Below are 15,422 nucleotides of genomic sequence, written 5' to 3' on the forward strand. Positions count from 1 at the left end.
TTACTTATTCACTATAAATGACCAAAATTTTATTTGCCACCCAAATTTGTTCTGTTTACACGTTACAGAGACGAGTCAAAAACTGGATGCACTAAAGCTCCACTGACTTCATTATTCTATAAACATTTATTTACAGTTATATACAAGGCTTTGCTCTGTTGTCTGAATCATCTTGTGAAGTCCTGATAAAAATGCTTTGAAATAACTTTGAAATATTAAGGTAAAGCATTTGCCATTGAATTCAAAAGAATGAAATTTAGACTAGAAAAAATGGGAGATTGAAAAGATGAGAAGGATTTAAACACGTTTATAAGATGTTTGAAAGCTTGGCCTGAAGGTGATGAAGACTCGTAAGGATTTTAGAAGAAAAGTAAGAGAACAGACACAATCGTCACTGCAAAATTGTTTGGAATGGCAGTCTGAATTAATTAATTTACAGTTGTACACTTAGTTAAAAAATGATATTGCCAGGACGAATTATGAAAAAAATTATCATTTTATCTATAATACGAAAAAATTATTTACCGTACCGGTTGTCAATGATTAACTTCCAAATATTTGTTTTACATTCACAAAATTTGCACTTAATCGATTCATTAACACTTTATTACTGTATTCATTCATTGTTAACAAAATTGCACAAAAATAATGTCTTTTCCAGAACATTTTAAAACTTAATATAACAGACATGGTGCCGTTTTGTTTGTACTTAGCTGTATTTATTCAACTTTAAATTGTTCCAAACGACCAACTCAATGCCACAGGTGAAAAAAATTAACGATATTTACCAATGCTTCATACAACAAGCAAAATACACCATGAAAATATGGCAGTTAATCTAGACATTAATCTCTACATTCAATACATGTGCACTACATGTACATGTACAAATACTTGGTTAAATATGACATTTACCATTGCTTTTAGTGATGGGTGCCCCAAACAAGTAGTTATATTATATTGCGTTTGAAATGTTTTGAAAACCTTTTAAATTTTCGAACATGATCTTGTCATAACTTACCTTGTATTGTTACTCAAAGTTTCATTTGATGGGCATTTGATAAGCATCACGGTTGCTTCATTCCACCTTATGCTGGTCACCATAAACCATCATCCCCCAAATCAAACCTGACACAAACTTGTGCTTCCATTGATGAATCCAAGACTACATACAGGTATAATGAATCTGTATCAGGAATGATTGCTTTCAAGCATAGGAGTCCAGGGTACAATGCAAGGTCTATTGGGTTAAGTTAAGAAAATCTACATTGTAGTACCAGCAAGAATCAGATATCGCGCAATGAATACTTAATGATTTCATGAAAATGATTGTTTGGGCCAAGGTGACCCAAGGTCAAAGAACATCAGATTAGTGATAAGAGCATGCAAATATTAGACATATACCATCTGCAGTCAGACAGAACACCCATCATGAGAAAAAAAAACGTAAAAAATTCAAAAAAATGTTTAACATTTTGTCGACGGCTCATTTTACGTAACACCTAAAAGTATCTTCCATGATAATAATCATGATTCGAATAAAATCACAACAGACATGATTGAAAAAAATCCTACTAAAACACTGACGTTTCCATTACTACAGACCTAGACACATCAAAAGTGAAATAAATTATCATATTTTACAAAGATACCACCGTTTACTAGCACAAATCTCAATTTCATTTAAAGGAAAACGAACAGTGTGTTGTACATTCTTGATCAATTGCAACGCACTACCGCCATCTAGATACACATGGAGAAATTAAAGTCACAACTATCCAGGAAAATGCAATTGAAATAAAGACCAGCTTTACTGTACTTTACTGTGAATGCCAAAAAAATTCATTTCTCTACTTATACAATACAGTCTCAGAGCCATCACCTACAATACCGTGTAAGGGATTAATATGATAATTTCCATTGAACTTAATGTTAGATGAGAGGAAACAACTGATGTCACTTTTGAACCACAACAAACACATTTATGGTCTCACTGTTTGAGCGTGTAATTCAACTCATTTAACATGAAACACACATACAAACCAATGACAGATTTGTTTCACAGTTAACTATCACAACCATTTTATTTCGATGTTATTTTCGAGCTTTTGGTTTATTGTAACACTTAACACAGTTCAAGTTTCCTTTGCTGTTCCATTTGATATATTGATATAGCTGTTGACAATAAATTACTTATTAGAATATTCACACCAAACTCTCACAACTCCAATACATAAGAGAAGTACAGAGAGTGAGACTTTCTGTTGCAAGAAGCTTAAAATTAACAGCACTTCTGATTGGTTAGCACTAAGAACCAATCAATAGAGAAGTACAGAGAGAGAGACTTTCTGTTGCAAGAAGCTTAAAATTAACAGCACTTCTGATTGGTTAGCGCTAAGAACCAATCAATAGAGAAGTACAGAGAGTGAGACTTTCTGTTGCAAGAAGCTTAAAAGTAACAGCACTTCTGATTGGTTAGCACTAAGAACCAATCAATAGAGAAGTACAGAGAGTGAGACTTTCTGTTGCAAGAAGCTTAAAAGTAACAGCACTTCTGATTGGTTAGCGCTAAGAACCAATCAGCATCTGTGTAAGACCATTAACAGTGGTATAGTAGTATCTGGGGTGGAACACAAACACAATATACCGGTACAGAGAATAAGTGTGCACCATAATTTTGTAGCACACAAACTGGACCCATCCAGCCATTTACACCACTTTTACATTCTATTCTACTTGAATTCATCCTGACCCAAAAAGAGTTAACATACTGATCTGCTCATTTCAATGTGGGAATAAGCACATCAGAACTGTGTGAATAACCCTTGAGGATTCAGAATCTTCAATAGCACATATGTCTCCACAGCACATCTCAATAATACTTGTATTTACAAATTTACACAACTTTACATGTACAATACAGCACCAATTATATTAATTGAAGATTTGATTTTACTCAACTGGACATACATCTCACATTTTCATTTTAGGTCCATAAGACGTGAAACACACTTTATTAAAGTCCTTCATATAATCTCTGAAATTCTTTTCACCAAATCTCTGCTGATGCAATTAATGCACTGCAACTTCATTGTAAAATGCACATACAATTCAAGTCAAACATGGAACAGATCTTACACATTCTAACACACATGCTGTACGTGTCCAGAATGCATTAGAACTATTATCTCTTGAAAACCAAATTCAAGAGTGTCCGGATATCAACCAGTCACTCCATTTCCTTCAAGAGAGCTGTCGGTAGATATCCCAATTGGCATTACTGAGTCTGAGGGGTCAACCTTTGTGACAACACTTCATCAGAAGAACAGTACATACTGCTCTGAATGATTTCCATCCTTCACAAGAGAATGTACATCCACGGTCCTATATCCTGAATGTATCCATTCAAACGAGAAAACAAGTGTCATTTATATCCATGCACTGAGTCCTTTACCTCATCTCTGCATTGTTTGGCATCGTCCTACTCTTCCAGAGTATGGCTACAAGTGTCCATTCACGGAGTTTCAAAGTAATCTGTCCTATTTCGTCAATTTCACATTGTCCTCTGTCTGACATCCAAAAATTACAGTTCAAACTTTCCATGGTGAAAGATCGCTCAAAGTTATGAGCTACAATCACCAGGAGTAGCAGCTGAAACTTATGCCCATCATGAAGTATATACGTCCAAAGTCATTGTCTCACACAAGACAGTTATAAAGCTTGTGTTCATGGCACCATCCATCAAATTGCACGTAGCTGGTGTCACCCAGTGCTATAAGCCTGCTTGAATCCTGAAACACAAACAGAGGACTTATGACTGAGTTTCAAAGACAAGCCTTGGACTAAAAGGGTTATTGCTGACAGCATCTCCAGTGGCTGTCCATTAGTGTTATAACTTTGCTGCGATTCCTGTGGCTAAATATTTGCTGTAACTGTGCTTCCAGTGGGATCTAGCTGTCATCCAGTGGTAACCAGTGGGATTCCAGCGGCTCTGCATAAACTGCTGTATTGTACAGTACCACGGGATGTTGGAAAACCAAAACCACACTGGGAGCAAATTGGCTCATACTTACTTGAGTGATTTGTGTCGCTCCTTCTCATAACTGCTGTCTGGTGCCTCGCATTCATATGACGCCAGTGATAGGGCTGAAAAGTAACATAAAACCTAAATGTATGATGCACTGTGGTCAGACTGGATCTTTGAAAACTCTATGAAATCAAATCCAGTAAGAATGAAGTCATTATAGAGCATTTGTTGTGAACTTTATAGATAATAATGATGATTCTTCAGGACTGATGAATTTGAGAATACTTACAAGTTTCTGAGAAGACAGGTGTCGTCAGCACATAGGTGAGAACTTCTTCATTCTTTTCAAATGGACACTGAAATATTGAAATCGAAGTCTGATAAACTCATCTTCTCATCCTATTACCCGTTTCAAGTTACCATTATTTGATAAGCACACTGCAAGTATAGTTAGACATGAGCTACGTATCAGGGCAGCCAGGCCAAGTTGCTCAAGCTGCAGAAGAGCTGCCAGCACTATTGAGCGTTATCTTCTATTTACAATAACAGTGTTCAGACTTCCACTAACGTTACTGCTTAGGCAGATTGAGGTACCTGGCCATTGGTCACAACCAAGTGAAATTCACACCTACCTCTACTTGTTTCCACGTGATGAAGTCAGTTATCTGTTTTGCAAGCTGCCAGAATTTCTGCAAAGGAAACCGTACAGAACATAACTACATATGCTACAAATCGATAATCCATTAATTTGCAGATGAAAGAGACGACCATCACCTCTGATAATGGCCAGGAAACATCATACTTTCAACTTGGTACAGCTGCTTTAAAATCATTCCCACTCACCTCAAAGTTGATGTGTCCATTGGGCATCTTATTGGCACAGCCTTCATTCAAGAAGTACAAGTCTTTCACCAACAAGCTGAAGAATGGAATGACAATCTTCTCCCTCTCCTCTACGGCCCCTTGCGATCGCCATAATGCTGCCTTTAACGTTGATCGGTAGCTCGCAAAGTTATTGCTCGGGTCCATTTGGTGCTCGAGAATGTCAAACTTGTCTGTGTTCACCTTGCCCCACTGAAAATGAAGGAATACACATAAGCTGTTGAAAATATTAAGGGTCACATTTTGTTTGGCAACATAGATTCAAAATGCTATAATTGAGCAGAAATCATGCTGTGACCATGGTTAAAGGTCAATTGTCATGAATGCATCTGTAGAATGGGTTCGTGAACTACCTCACTGTCGTAACATCGGGATCAAACTTCAAGATGAAACAAAGTAGACACAGAAGATTGATAATCATGTTTTTAAGATTGATGCTCACCGTTTTCTTTAACCTTGAAACAGGACTCAGATTGAGACCAGCTGAAAAAGAAATGTCACTTTAAATGCAAAGGAACTTCACCTCGGACATCAATCAATGACTTAGAGTTATAAAACTGGCTTTAACTGAGCAACAAGCTCTCCTCTGTGACAATTTTATAGAGATATTTTGGGTATTGCTGAGAACGCATCATTTGTATTACCAATAGTAGGAGTACATCTTACCTATGATTGCCATCAATGAGTTGAAGTTACCAATATTGAAACACTCCTTCGCCACGTCGATGAAGAATTCGATGATCTTGGCTCGTTGTTTCTTTTTTAAATGCTGAAAATCAAAACGAAGAGTTAGCGATCAGATTTATTCTAAAACCACTAATCCAGCTTATTCAAAATGAAATTGGTTGATCTATTAAGAAACATCCTGATTTTGTATCAACTCTTACAGCAAGATATACTATACACGATGGTGGTGCCAACTGGTGACAGTGAGGAGAACTTGTGTGCGAACCTACCATGCTGATTTCCGTCGCCACCATGTAGCTAAGACGATTGAACCACTGAACGTATGCCTCCAAGTTGTTGGTCTTCTTCATATCTTGGAAGGACGTCTGCAAAGGAAAGAAAGAGATGAGGAGAATAAGGAAATAGTCAATTCTGACGTACTGGTCAATGGTTCTAATGGCCTACAGAGAGTGCAGGACTCGCCAGGGCAAAGTGTCAATATCAGGACAACTTTATACTCAGGACATTGCATGGGAAACTTCCTGTCAGCAGGACACACTCAATATCAAGGAAACAGAATCGCCTGAAAATATGTCATTTCTATTCAATTCAGCCTCTGTTAAGAATCAGGTTATGCCTCGACTCGGGAGCGCGTGTCAGCTTCATTGTCTCAATAAGAGATATTCTACAGCATTTCCTTTCAATTCCCTGTACTATCTAACAGGGCATGTACTTGACCTACCTCTAGTTCATTCTCTTTAGCAAAGGCTTGCACAAACTCCTCAGGGCCTATGTTACTCAAGCGCTGCAGTTCTATATGTGTCAACTGTTGAGCAAGTACAAGTGGACTAGAGCATAAACCATACAGGTCAACCTGAAAACGACAGAATTCATCAATGGCAACTGTGTCTGTTTTTGTCAGTGTTTCACTTTGAATGGCTTGTTCCTGTCATACTTAGTCAGATTTTGGCAAAGCAAGCGTTTTTACATGCTTCACACTTCACTGCCGCATTATCTGTGTGTCATTTTCTCGTGAAATGGACTATAGATAAATTTAATGCGGTCTGATAGCACTCTGCTGACTGTAATTACCATGGCTGTCTATATGTCAAGAGCTACACCCATATCACCATTAAACTTTTCTGAACTTTTCTTTTTGATCGAAATGGAGAAAATGTAATAAAGTTGGCGGAAGTGTCTAGGTCAAGTGCTAAGTTGACGCTCTCCAGAATGACCTATAGTTCACTTCCTTTTCCTCTTTAACTGCTAATTATAACAGGGCACGGGACAAACCTAGGAACAATCTTATGAAACTAAGTGCCCTCCCAATACATGCAATACCAGGCAACGCATGAACATCAAGTATACTTACTGTGGGTACTAAGTTAATAAGTCGTTGGGCGCGTTCAGAATGAAGCTTAGTTAACATTTCCTCATACTTTTGTAAATGTGCCAACTGTAAAAGAAAATGGTCATCCAATTTATTACCAACTCCGAATAGTCACAGGATAGAAAAAAAATTCTTCTAAAATTGGCTAAGCTTAGCTGGGGCTCATTTGCAGCTAATGAGCAATATCATGCTTCAATGCACCAAAGCACCTCTGTCGCCCAAACAACCTTGATTGCAGGCTAAGTTTTTTTGTCAGCTCAAACCAATTCAACAAATGTACGCACCCGTGAGAACAAGTTGTGCATCATCGCACCTACTTCCTTCCTGAGATCAGGATAGAACTTGATTATCCGCTGCGTTATGTCTTTGAGATGCTTCATCAGCCGTTCGTCCCGAAAGTCGTATGGGAACACCTCCGTCCATTCGTTTAACAGCTGGATAATATTTGGTCCAAACTTGCCCAGAGATTCTTTGGTGGTTTTGTCATCGGCGAGACCCTGTTGGTAAATGCAGAGCTGAAAGGAACAGAATTGTAATATTTTTAACATCACATGAGAAAAAACAAGAGCGAAAGAAGCCTTTAGCCAAGAAGGGCACATCCTTCTGATGAGACAGGCGTGAAGTGAATGAGTTTAGAGTGGGTTTCCTGCTTACTGTATGACTACACTTGTACAAATATAGCTGATACACTGAGGATTTGATCTGTTGTGGCAGCCAGCAAAAGCAAGATTTAACAGTAACATCGGTTTGTAGCTCTGTTACACATTACTAGAACCAATGCCCCTTTAAACTTCCCAAGGTTATTTATTGCAATTATAACATATGACGTCAATAAGAATGATAGTCAGAAATGAATGGGTGAATATGAGCCATTCAGAAGTATGTTATTCAGCCAGAGTGCATACATGGAGTATGTCAATTGGTATTATTACTGTCATTGGGTCCAATAATGCTCTGTTATTTCATGCGCCTTGGTATTGTTTTTAGTAGTTTCTGGGTTAATGTAATCAAAACAGTACAAATTAACTCTCTTTGTGGTTTTTGATGAAAAAACGCTGAAATTAGAAACCTTGGCGGTGAGAAGTGTCATTATTGTATCAATTTTGTTCTTTCCAATGTGCCTAATGACAGTGTTAGCTATCAGAACCCAGTCGAGTAGGTTGCGTGGAAGAGGTAGGCACCTGCAACAACCTACTAGGATGATAAGGAATCCATCCCGTTATCATGATTGTGATGCTGCAAAGTGAAAGACATCACTTACCCGACATATTTCTTTCAAAAGAAGATGTGGCTTTATGAACAGTCGTGAGTTGAGCAGAAATGCAAATATGTAGGTCCTCTGAAAAAAGAACAGAAAATTCTCAATATACAAACATCAAGGTCATGACTGTATCTGTCCATAGTCATCATTAATATATATCACAAACAACTGTTATTGACAAAAGTCAACAACTGATATTGATAAGGCCTGTAGCGAGCTAACAAATTATCCTCATAATAACCCACAAGAATTATAATGGACCAACATCATCACTGAGAAAACCCATTCATGGAGTCGAGCAAATCTTTATTGAATATGGTACACCACAATAACCGGTGCAGACATCTCCCCCTCTAAACAACTCACGAATTCTCCCCTCCCTCTCCATGAATGAAGTGCTCTTCCCATGACCTGTAAACTGTCAATGAAAAGGCACCACCGAATTCTTCTCCCATAACTGAGACCGACAAGACATGTTCTGAAATGTGGCGCCGATGGTGGTGGACAAGAATACGAAGTGTCATCATCATTGTCAAGTGATTCTTTAGACAACAGGTTATCACTTTACAGAGTCGTAAATTTAGGGAGAGATCAATGGGTCTTGATCTATTTGCCTAACTGCCAGATCAACATCTTGGTTGGATGAAACACAAACAGAGGGTTTAGAGTTTGCTAAACAATCAAAACAGTTCTCAGAAACTAGCTAGTTTTGGTCAGGTTGGTCATCCCACCTACATCTTGGTCATCTGCTGCGAAATGGCAACCCACTGTGAATCAGCATTCATGCTGAAAACTGATATCAGGGAAACCAAAGTGGAGACATTTTTGAGATCACCTATATAACCCGTCTTGGTGGGTCCACACCAAATCTGGTCACTTTAGTTGAATTCGGAGACTTTTGACTGTTGCTCTGACTGGCATCCTCCTGAGACCATCTGCATTGGAACTGATCTAGGAATAGGACCAGGACGTGATATTTCTTGTCACAAAGCATTATGGTCAGAGGAAGGTCAGAAGTTCAAGCAACAACTACCAATTGATTTGCTTAGTTTAGGTTGGTATCATATTTTTCCCCAAATGATTCTCCCTTCATGAGAAAACCGTATTGTACTTACGTCGGGATAATAAGTACTTGTAGGCACCATGTGCTGAATGAGGGCCTCAATCGACCCTGAGATGAGGCGGCCATCTTGGTAGATGATTACCTGCAAGAACAAAAGTATGGAGACATTTATATAAAGAAGAAGAAGAAGAAGAAGAAGAAGAAGAAGAAGAAAGAGATCATTTCTCAGAAGATGAATTGGCTGCTCACAGAACCGTGTCTGTGCGTTTACCAAATACATATTCATTTTTACTTACATCGTTTTCCTCTGCATGTGGAAGACTGTAACCATTCCCGGCAAGAGCAAACATTCGCGCCAAACCAGACATCTGTGGAACAACACTCTGCTATAAAAACAGAAGAACACAGTTGGTTAAGTAGGCCTACCAATGAACTAAGAAAATCTCCACTATAAAAATAGCAGCAACATTTTCCCTGATTCTGCAAATTCCCTATCTGGGTCCCTGTTTGACATCACTAGCAACATGGCTAGACTTGCTTCGATATTATCAAACAAGCACTTGAAAAAGCTCAAGATAAACCTCAAACATTGAAGACCACTTTGCCAAAGGTAGATTGTCACAAAGTTCCTGTTGTTTTATAGTCTGTAGACAACTGGACAGCAGAGGACATTGACAGATGAAATGGACACACATAGGGTCGAGGCCCACCCATGCACTGAGTGCAGACCATTGTAGAGTTTAGCAACTGACGATTGAAAGTGGGCTTAGTTGGGTTTAGAGTTTTAATATCTTTTACACAAACTTTGTCAAAACAAGTTTCTTACATGTAAAGTTATTCAAGGATGGGCGTGGGGTTAGCTCTAGATGTAAGCAACCAACGCCACTTTCAGATAAACCTAAAATCTAAATTCAAATGCAATGCCAGTGAGTCAAGGACAGATTTCAGTATATTTCAGAGTGGTCACAGACTTAGGTGTTCCTGTTTCTGATACCAAATTGGGAAAATGGAGAATTCAGTACAGAGTCCAAAGTTAATATCAACCAACATGATGACCGAAAAGGAAGCATTCAAAATTCCTCAATGATGTTAAATGTCACCTCATGTTATGGGGTCAAACAAAACATGGCCTCACCGACTGACAGGCAAGATGATCTGATGTGACAAGTGATAGAGATACTGACAGTAATTGGTCCAGCAACAGGAGCAAAAGAAAACATTGAGATGTAATTGAGTGATTTGACATGGTCATCACCATGATGATTGGGCAGATAGACCATGTTACAGAAATAGTCAAAGCCATTCAATCTGCTCGAAGTCTCGCAGTCAAGCAGAACTACTGTCTTCTATGAATGCCTACAGATTCTGGTGACACAAAACTTAGCCACGAAATCATCAATGCCCCTTCAAACCCCCATTTATATTCATGGCTGCGATGTGTAGTTTTCAGAGATCCTGTCTGACAGGAACAAATCCCTCCCTCCCACATCCATTTGAAAGGATTAAGTGGCAAACAACCCGGGGAGCAACTGGAAGATTACCATGGTAACATATGCGGTTGTCATAAAGAGCCAATGCCGAAGTGTGAGAGAGTCGGATGGTTTAACTCGTATATTGGTAGGTCTATCAGTTATTCAGGACTTAAGCAATCTTCTTTCCTTCAACTGTTAAATCTGCCTGCTATACATATCTGTATTACCAGAAATAAGCGAGCCCGAGTGACCGGGTTTCATTTTGAGCCCAAATCTGAGTAACTCTGCTCTTATCCTGCTTTATGCATTGACAAAGTCTATACTAGTAGAAACTGGTTCTAAGTGACACTAAATATTCAAGCGAAGTATCAATCTTTGGAAAATACCATTTCTACATGTTCAGCAGACTTCCGAGATTTTGAATGGAGTCCGCTTCAAATCCACTCCTTTATTTGAGAGAGAACTGGGCCAAGTTATTCCCCTTGAGGGACTCTTGGCATCAATTTTGAGGTCATTCAGCAGAATGTGTGTTGTTGGGCTCAATTCCTGCATATAACTATGCAAACAGGATAAATCTTCATATTTTGCTGACCAGCATCGTGCGAATAAAAGAAAAGACTCGACATATCAATTTCGGATTTTATATTCATTCCTGTTCAGTCAGGTGTTGGTTATGAATTCGAACTAATGCAGGCACAGATCATCGATAATATATATTATTTAGCAACATTAGATGAAAGGCATTCATCAGTGTGATTTCTATCAACAAAAGTAAGTTCCCCGCCTTCACAATCCAGGATCGAAGACTGAAAATCCCTCAAAACCTTCCCACATTTTCATATCCCCATCAATTCGATCAGACCACAATAAAAGTGTCGCCTCTCATTTTGATGGCTAAATATGGAGTCCTGGTTACTCTGGACACAAGTTTGGCGTAATGTCCACTCATTTTGACCATTTGACCAAAAGGTAGTTTGAGTTGACCATGTGGTGACCTCGGGTCAATTGTGCCAAAGAAAATGCGATTAACTGGGGTTTGCTACAAAATTATAGACTCATGAGTCAAGCTCATTAATTTTTCGTTTGGCTAATTAGTGAATTTGCAATTATGACCACAAATTAATAAACGACAAACAACAGAGCGTGAAATGTATTTTCAATCTAAAGCACCCAAAATTGCACTCATAAGTGAAAATAAGGCCTTTCAACGGAAGTTGGAACTAATCATAGCCAAGTCCAATTCAATATAGCAGACAACTGGTCAGACTATCTTAATTATACATCAATAATAGTTCTCTTAATTGAGCTGATGACTTGTGGTCATTCTCTGTAATCAAGATGATTGACGATAATGTCACCAAGGTCAGAAGGTTACCAGAAAACATGCTCAGTGTAGTACATTAAAAGAAAATTCATATTCGGAAAACATCACATCTACAATGTCTCGCAAGAGGGCTGAAATCACAGGTTCCACACACCCTTTTCCCCTTTCAACTCTTTCAATCAGAAGGACCAAAGGCATGTTGATTTCTCCCATTAAGACCCTGGCTTACAGAAACAAGCTATCCACATCAGTAATGTTTTGCAGTTCACATATTTGGGATGTGAAAATTGGCATGATGAAACACAAAAACTTACCCTGTTTTTGACCTCCGATGGTGGTCGTTCAGGCAGTAACGTGCCAAAGATTGTCGGCTGCAAAATACAAGCAAGAAATATAAGTATGCATTACCGCCAAGAGAATGAATATATCATTCAGTATCTAAAGCCACCACAAGAAGAACAATACAGAACTAAATCAAGTCTGAGGAGATTGGCAGAGTTATCACCTATTCCTTCTTGAAATAGAACAATACAAAGCCGCCGGCATTAAAACATATACAAGAACAATCTCAACTAAAAAAAGAATCACATTTTAAAATTCTATTGGAGTAATGCTGACCCAGTCATGCCTTGTATGCAGTGAGTTGCTCCGGAAGAATATGTCTAATGTAATTTTCAAGACCGTTTGGAAACAGGCCATTCAAATTTACTTTTTAGATCTTTTTCATCTTCAAGGCTGTCTGAATAGAAATAAGGCACCCAATGCAACATAATCTCTAGTTAACATTTGGAAAGGAACAGTTTTTTTGAATGTCATCCGATCATTTCATGCAGCCATATACATGTACAGTGCTTAGACTGCATGACAACAAATATTGATAGTCTGAAGTTATAGATTTCAGCAACGAATGAAGGATTCTCTTTGCAAATTCATGCTCAAGAGTTTTTTTCAAGAGTGTCGTCACTGCACACCCACTAAAGTTTTGATAAAAAATTTCCAAACTCCAAAAATTCAACTCTGTAAGATATTGTCCAGATTGACGTCATCAGCCATTCTTTGATAGGCACCTTATTTTCTGAATTGATAGCCAGCCATTGATATCAGCTATGAATGCACCACATTCCATCAAAGAATAGATTTGACTTGTCCTTTATGAGAACAGTTCTTTTAAATGGCCTGACAATTCAAAAACTTGTCACAAGAGAGGAAACAGTGACAAACCGTGATTTTCAAACTAGGTCAAATCATGAACTCACCAATGGAAATACAGCTTCCTTGAAAACAATATATTTTGTATGCAATATGGAGACCCCCACAAGTATAGTCATGAAACAAGTCATTGATATTTCAGTGACCGATTCATGGATTGAGAAGCTGACTTAATACTTTATAAGATACTTCTGATGAACAATTTTTGGTCTCTCCCCCACAAAAGAAACTGTAACAGATGTCCACACAGGTCAAAGTTGTTGAGATGACACCGGTTGATCCTTGTTGCATTTTTTAGCAAACTAATCTTTTTCTTCAAAAGTTAATGGACTTGATAAGACCTATGAGAGATAGTTGTACAAATAATCAATATTGGGTCAATCATTGAATGGTAAGACCTATCTCAAGACCTTTTGCAAACACTCACATTTCTGTGGTTGGTGATAAAGCATGTTCTCCATATTAACAATATCACTCTTTCACAGAGAGCAAATATGGGTAATATAGAAGTGCCAAAGAAAGAAAAATCAGAGATAAGCTATCCTATGTATATGCTGTGGAATAATATGGTCTAGTGTGTAAATATTTGCTTAGAAAAGATGTTTTCAAAGGATGGTATTGACATGAAGACACATAGCTAGCAGAAGATAGAGCGGGAACCAACCAAAACAAACAATTCGTGGCACACCTGAAAACATTATACTCAACATGGACTGATTTCATGGTGATAATATGATGTCAGTCTCTTGACTGAATATTCAAGTAAATGATGGTCACCTCTATTTTCCAGCCTTTGCCACTATCATCTAAAGAAGAGATCGGGACTACTGGAAAACTAACACTCCTACCCCTGACTACACAACTAACACCATTGGTTTTTCACTCAGGGACGTGTAATTAACTCTTTGGGTGTCTCAAATCTTTAGTCTCCAAACCTGTACTCCAACGAAAGATCATCTTTTTAAACTTTGCTACTCACCAAACTTGGCATTGACCTTGACCTATACCGGCAAGATGCAATTTGTTGTTTTTCATATTCTCCATCTCCAAGGATATACAGTCTTGGATTCAGTTTATGTGTGAATCGCGACCACCGCCCCATTTTCGAGTCACAGCTGTATCAGCCAAAAGTTATTTCTTTGGAAAGCAGTTAATTTTGCAATGGGCTGTACACCAAATCATCACATACACCACAAAAAGACCTCAAAAGTTTGCTGTATTGAAATAAACATGGTTTCATGAACCTAGTTTCACTATCATTATCCAAGTTGCATCAAATAGAACCCTCCGACAAGTCTGCTCCTGATAGGATTGTCAAACCAATCTTGGGAATAGAAATAGTCTCCAGTTATTCCAATTGAATATCAAGCAGTCTCCTCCCAAAATGAAGACAAATCAATACCACGGACACACTCCTTCTGAATTTCTCACCAAATGAATTATGGCTAAGATCCAGAACTTCAGGCCCAAGCATACAAGGCCCCTAGGCTTCAGCAGATCATGTTCAAAGGCCTTTTGTCACGGTCTGATTCAGCACAAATTTCAAATTTAAGTCCAGGGTAGAAACTTGATTAGATTTCTGAGCGGAAGAATGCCAAACTGCAGGTACTCATTGCTCAAGGGTCTATTCTCATCTCTTTTACAATGTCAAGAGCCAGAGCAAACAGCTCAACACAAACATCATAGTCCGTAATTAGAGAAAGGACCGACTCTCAAGGACTCAACATATCTTATAATACACAACAAAATCCCATGGAAGAGAAACAAATCTACCAAATCTGATTCTGAATCTGAATCTGAATCTGTGAAGTCTATAAAATCATCGTCTTCCTTGTCTCTAAGTGGCGAATGAAAATGGAGGCCGACACATTGAATCTAGACAGGATGGGAATTTTGTGAATTCAAGATCAAAATCTTCCTGGTTGTCAATGAGTGCTCCAGTTCAATCCTCATTGGAACAAAAAGCTGTTAATCCAGACTTTTACTATTTGAGGAGCCAATCATGGGTAAAATGAAATTTGCAATAGGAGAGTATCAGACCACTATCCTTCCCCCTCAACATCCACCAGCAAATCAAAAACGAAAATCCTGTGCCCTGCACCTAAAAAATGCCGTCAATAGTTCCTAA

General features: G+C 38.3%; 1 protein-coding gene across 7 annotated transcripts in view; it reads right to left on the minus strand.

Annotated features, from left to right (window-relative positions):
• Window positions 1-15,422, minus strand: part of LOC135493887 (ras-GEF domain-containing family member 1B-like) — a 55,765-nt gene continuing 40,343 nt past the window's right edge. For 6 of the 7 annotated variants that reach the window (XM_064781531.1, XM_064781561.1, XM_064781546.1 and 3 more), the window contains 15 exons: window positions 12,400-12,456; window positions 9,586-9,675; window positions 9,342-9,431; window positions 8,227-8,304; window positions 7,250-7,480; window positions 6,948-7,031; window positions 6,318-6,449; window positions 5,866-5,961; window positions 5,576-5,678; window positions 5,352-5,392; window positions 4,871-5,101; window positions 4,660-4,716; window positions 4,317-4,383; window positions 4,074-4,146; window positions 1-3,791 (listed from right to left, as the gene is read on the minus strand). In XM_064781531.1, the coding sequence (XP_064637601.1) occupies window positions 3,773-3,791; window positions 4,074-4,146; window positions 4,317-4,383; window positions 4,660-4,716; window positions 4,871-5,101; window positions 5,352-5,392; window positions 5,576-5,678; window positions 5,866-5,961; window positions 6,318-6,449; window positions 6,948-7,031; window positions 7,250-7,480; window positions 8,227-8,304; window positions 9,342-9,431; window positions 9,586-9,675; window positions 12,400-12,456 (1,449 nt within the window). In that variant the 3' untranslated portion in view covers window positions 1-3,772. Of the gene's footprint in view, window positions 3,792-4,073; window positions 4,147-4,316; window positions 4,384-4,659; window positions 4,717-4,870; window positions 5,102-5,351; window positions 5,393-5,575; window positions 5,679-5,865; window positions 5,962-6,317; window positions 6,450-6,947; window positions 7,032-7,249; window positions 7,481-8,226; window positions 8,305-9,341; window positions 9,432-9,585; window positions 9,676-12,399; window positions 12,457-14,273; window positions 14,859-15,422 lie in introns of those variants that run through there. The other variant, XM_064781554.1, reaches the window with a different exon arrangement.

This window comes from Lineus longissimus, chromosome 1 (genome assembly GCF_910592395.1).
Source record: "Lineus longissimus chromosome 1, tnLinLong1.2, whole genome shotgun sequence".
NCBI lineage: Eukaryota > Metazoa > Nemertea > Pilidiophora > Heteronemertea > Lineidae > Lineus > Lineus longissimus.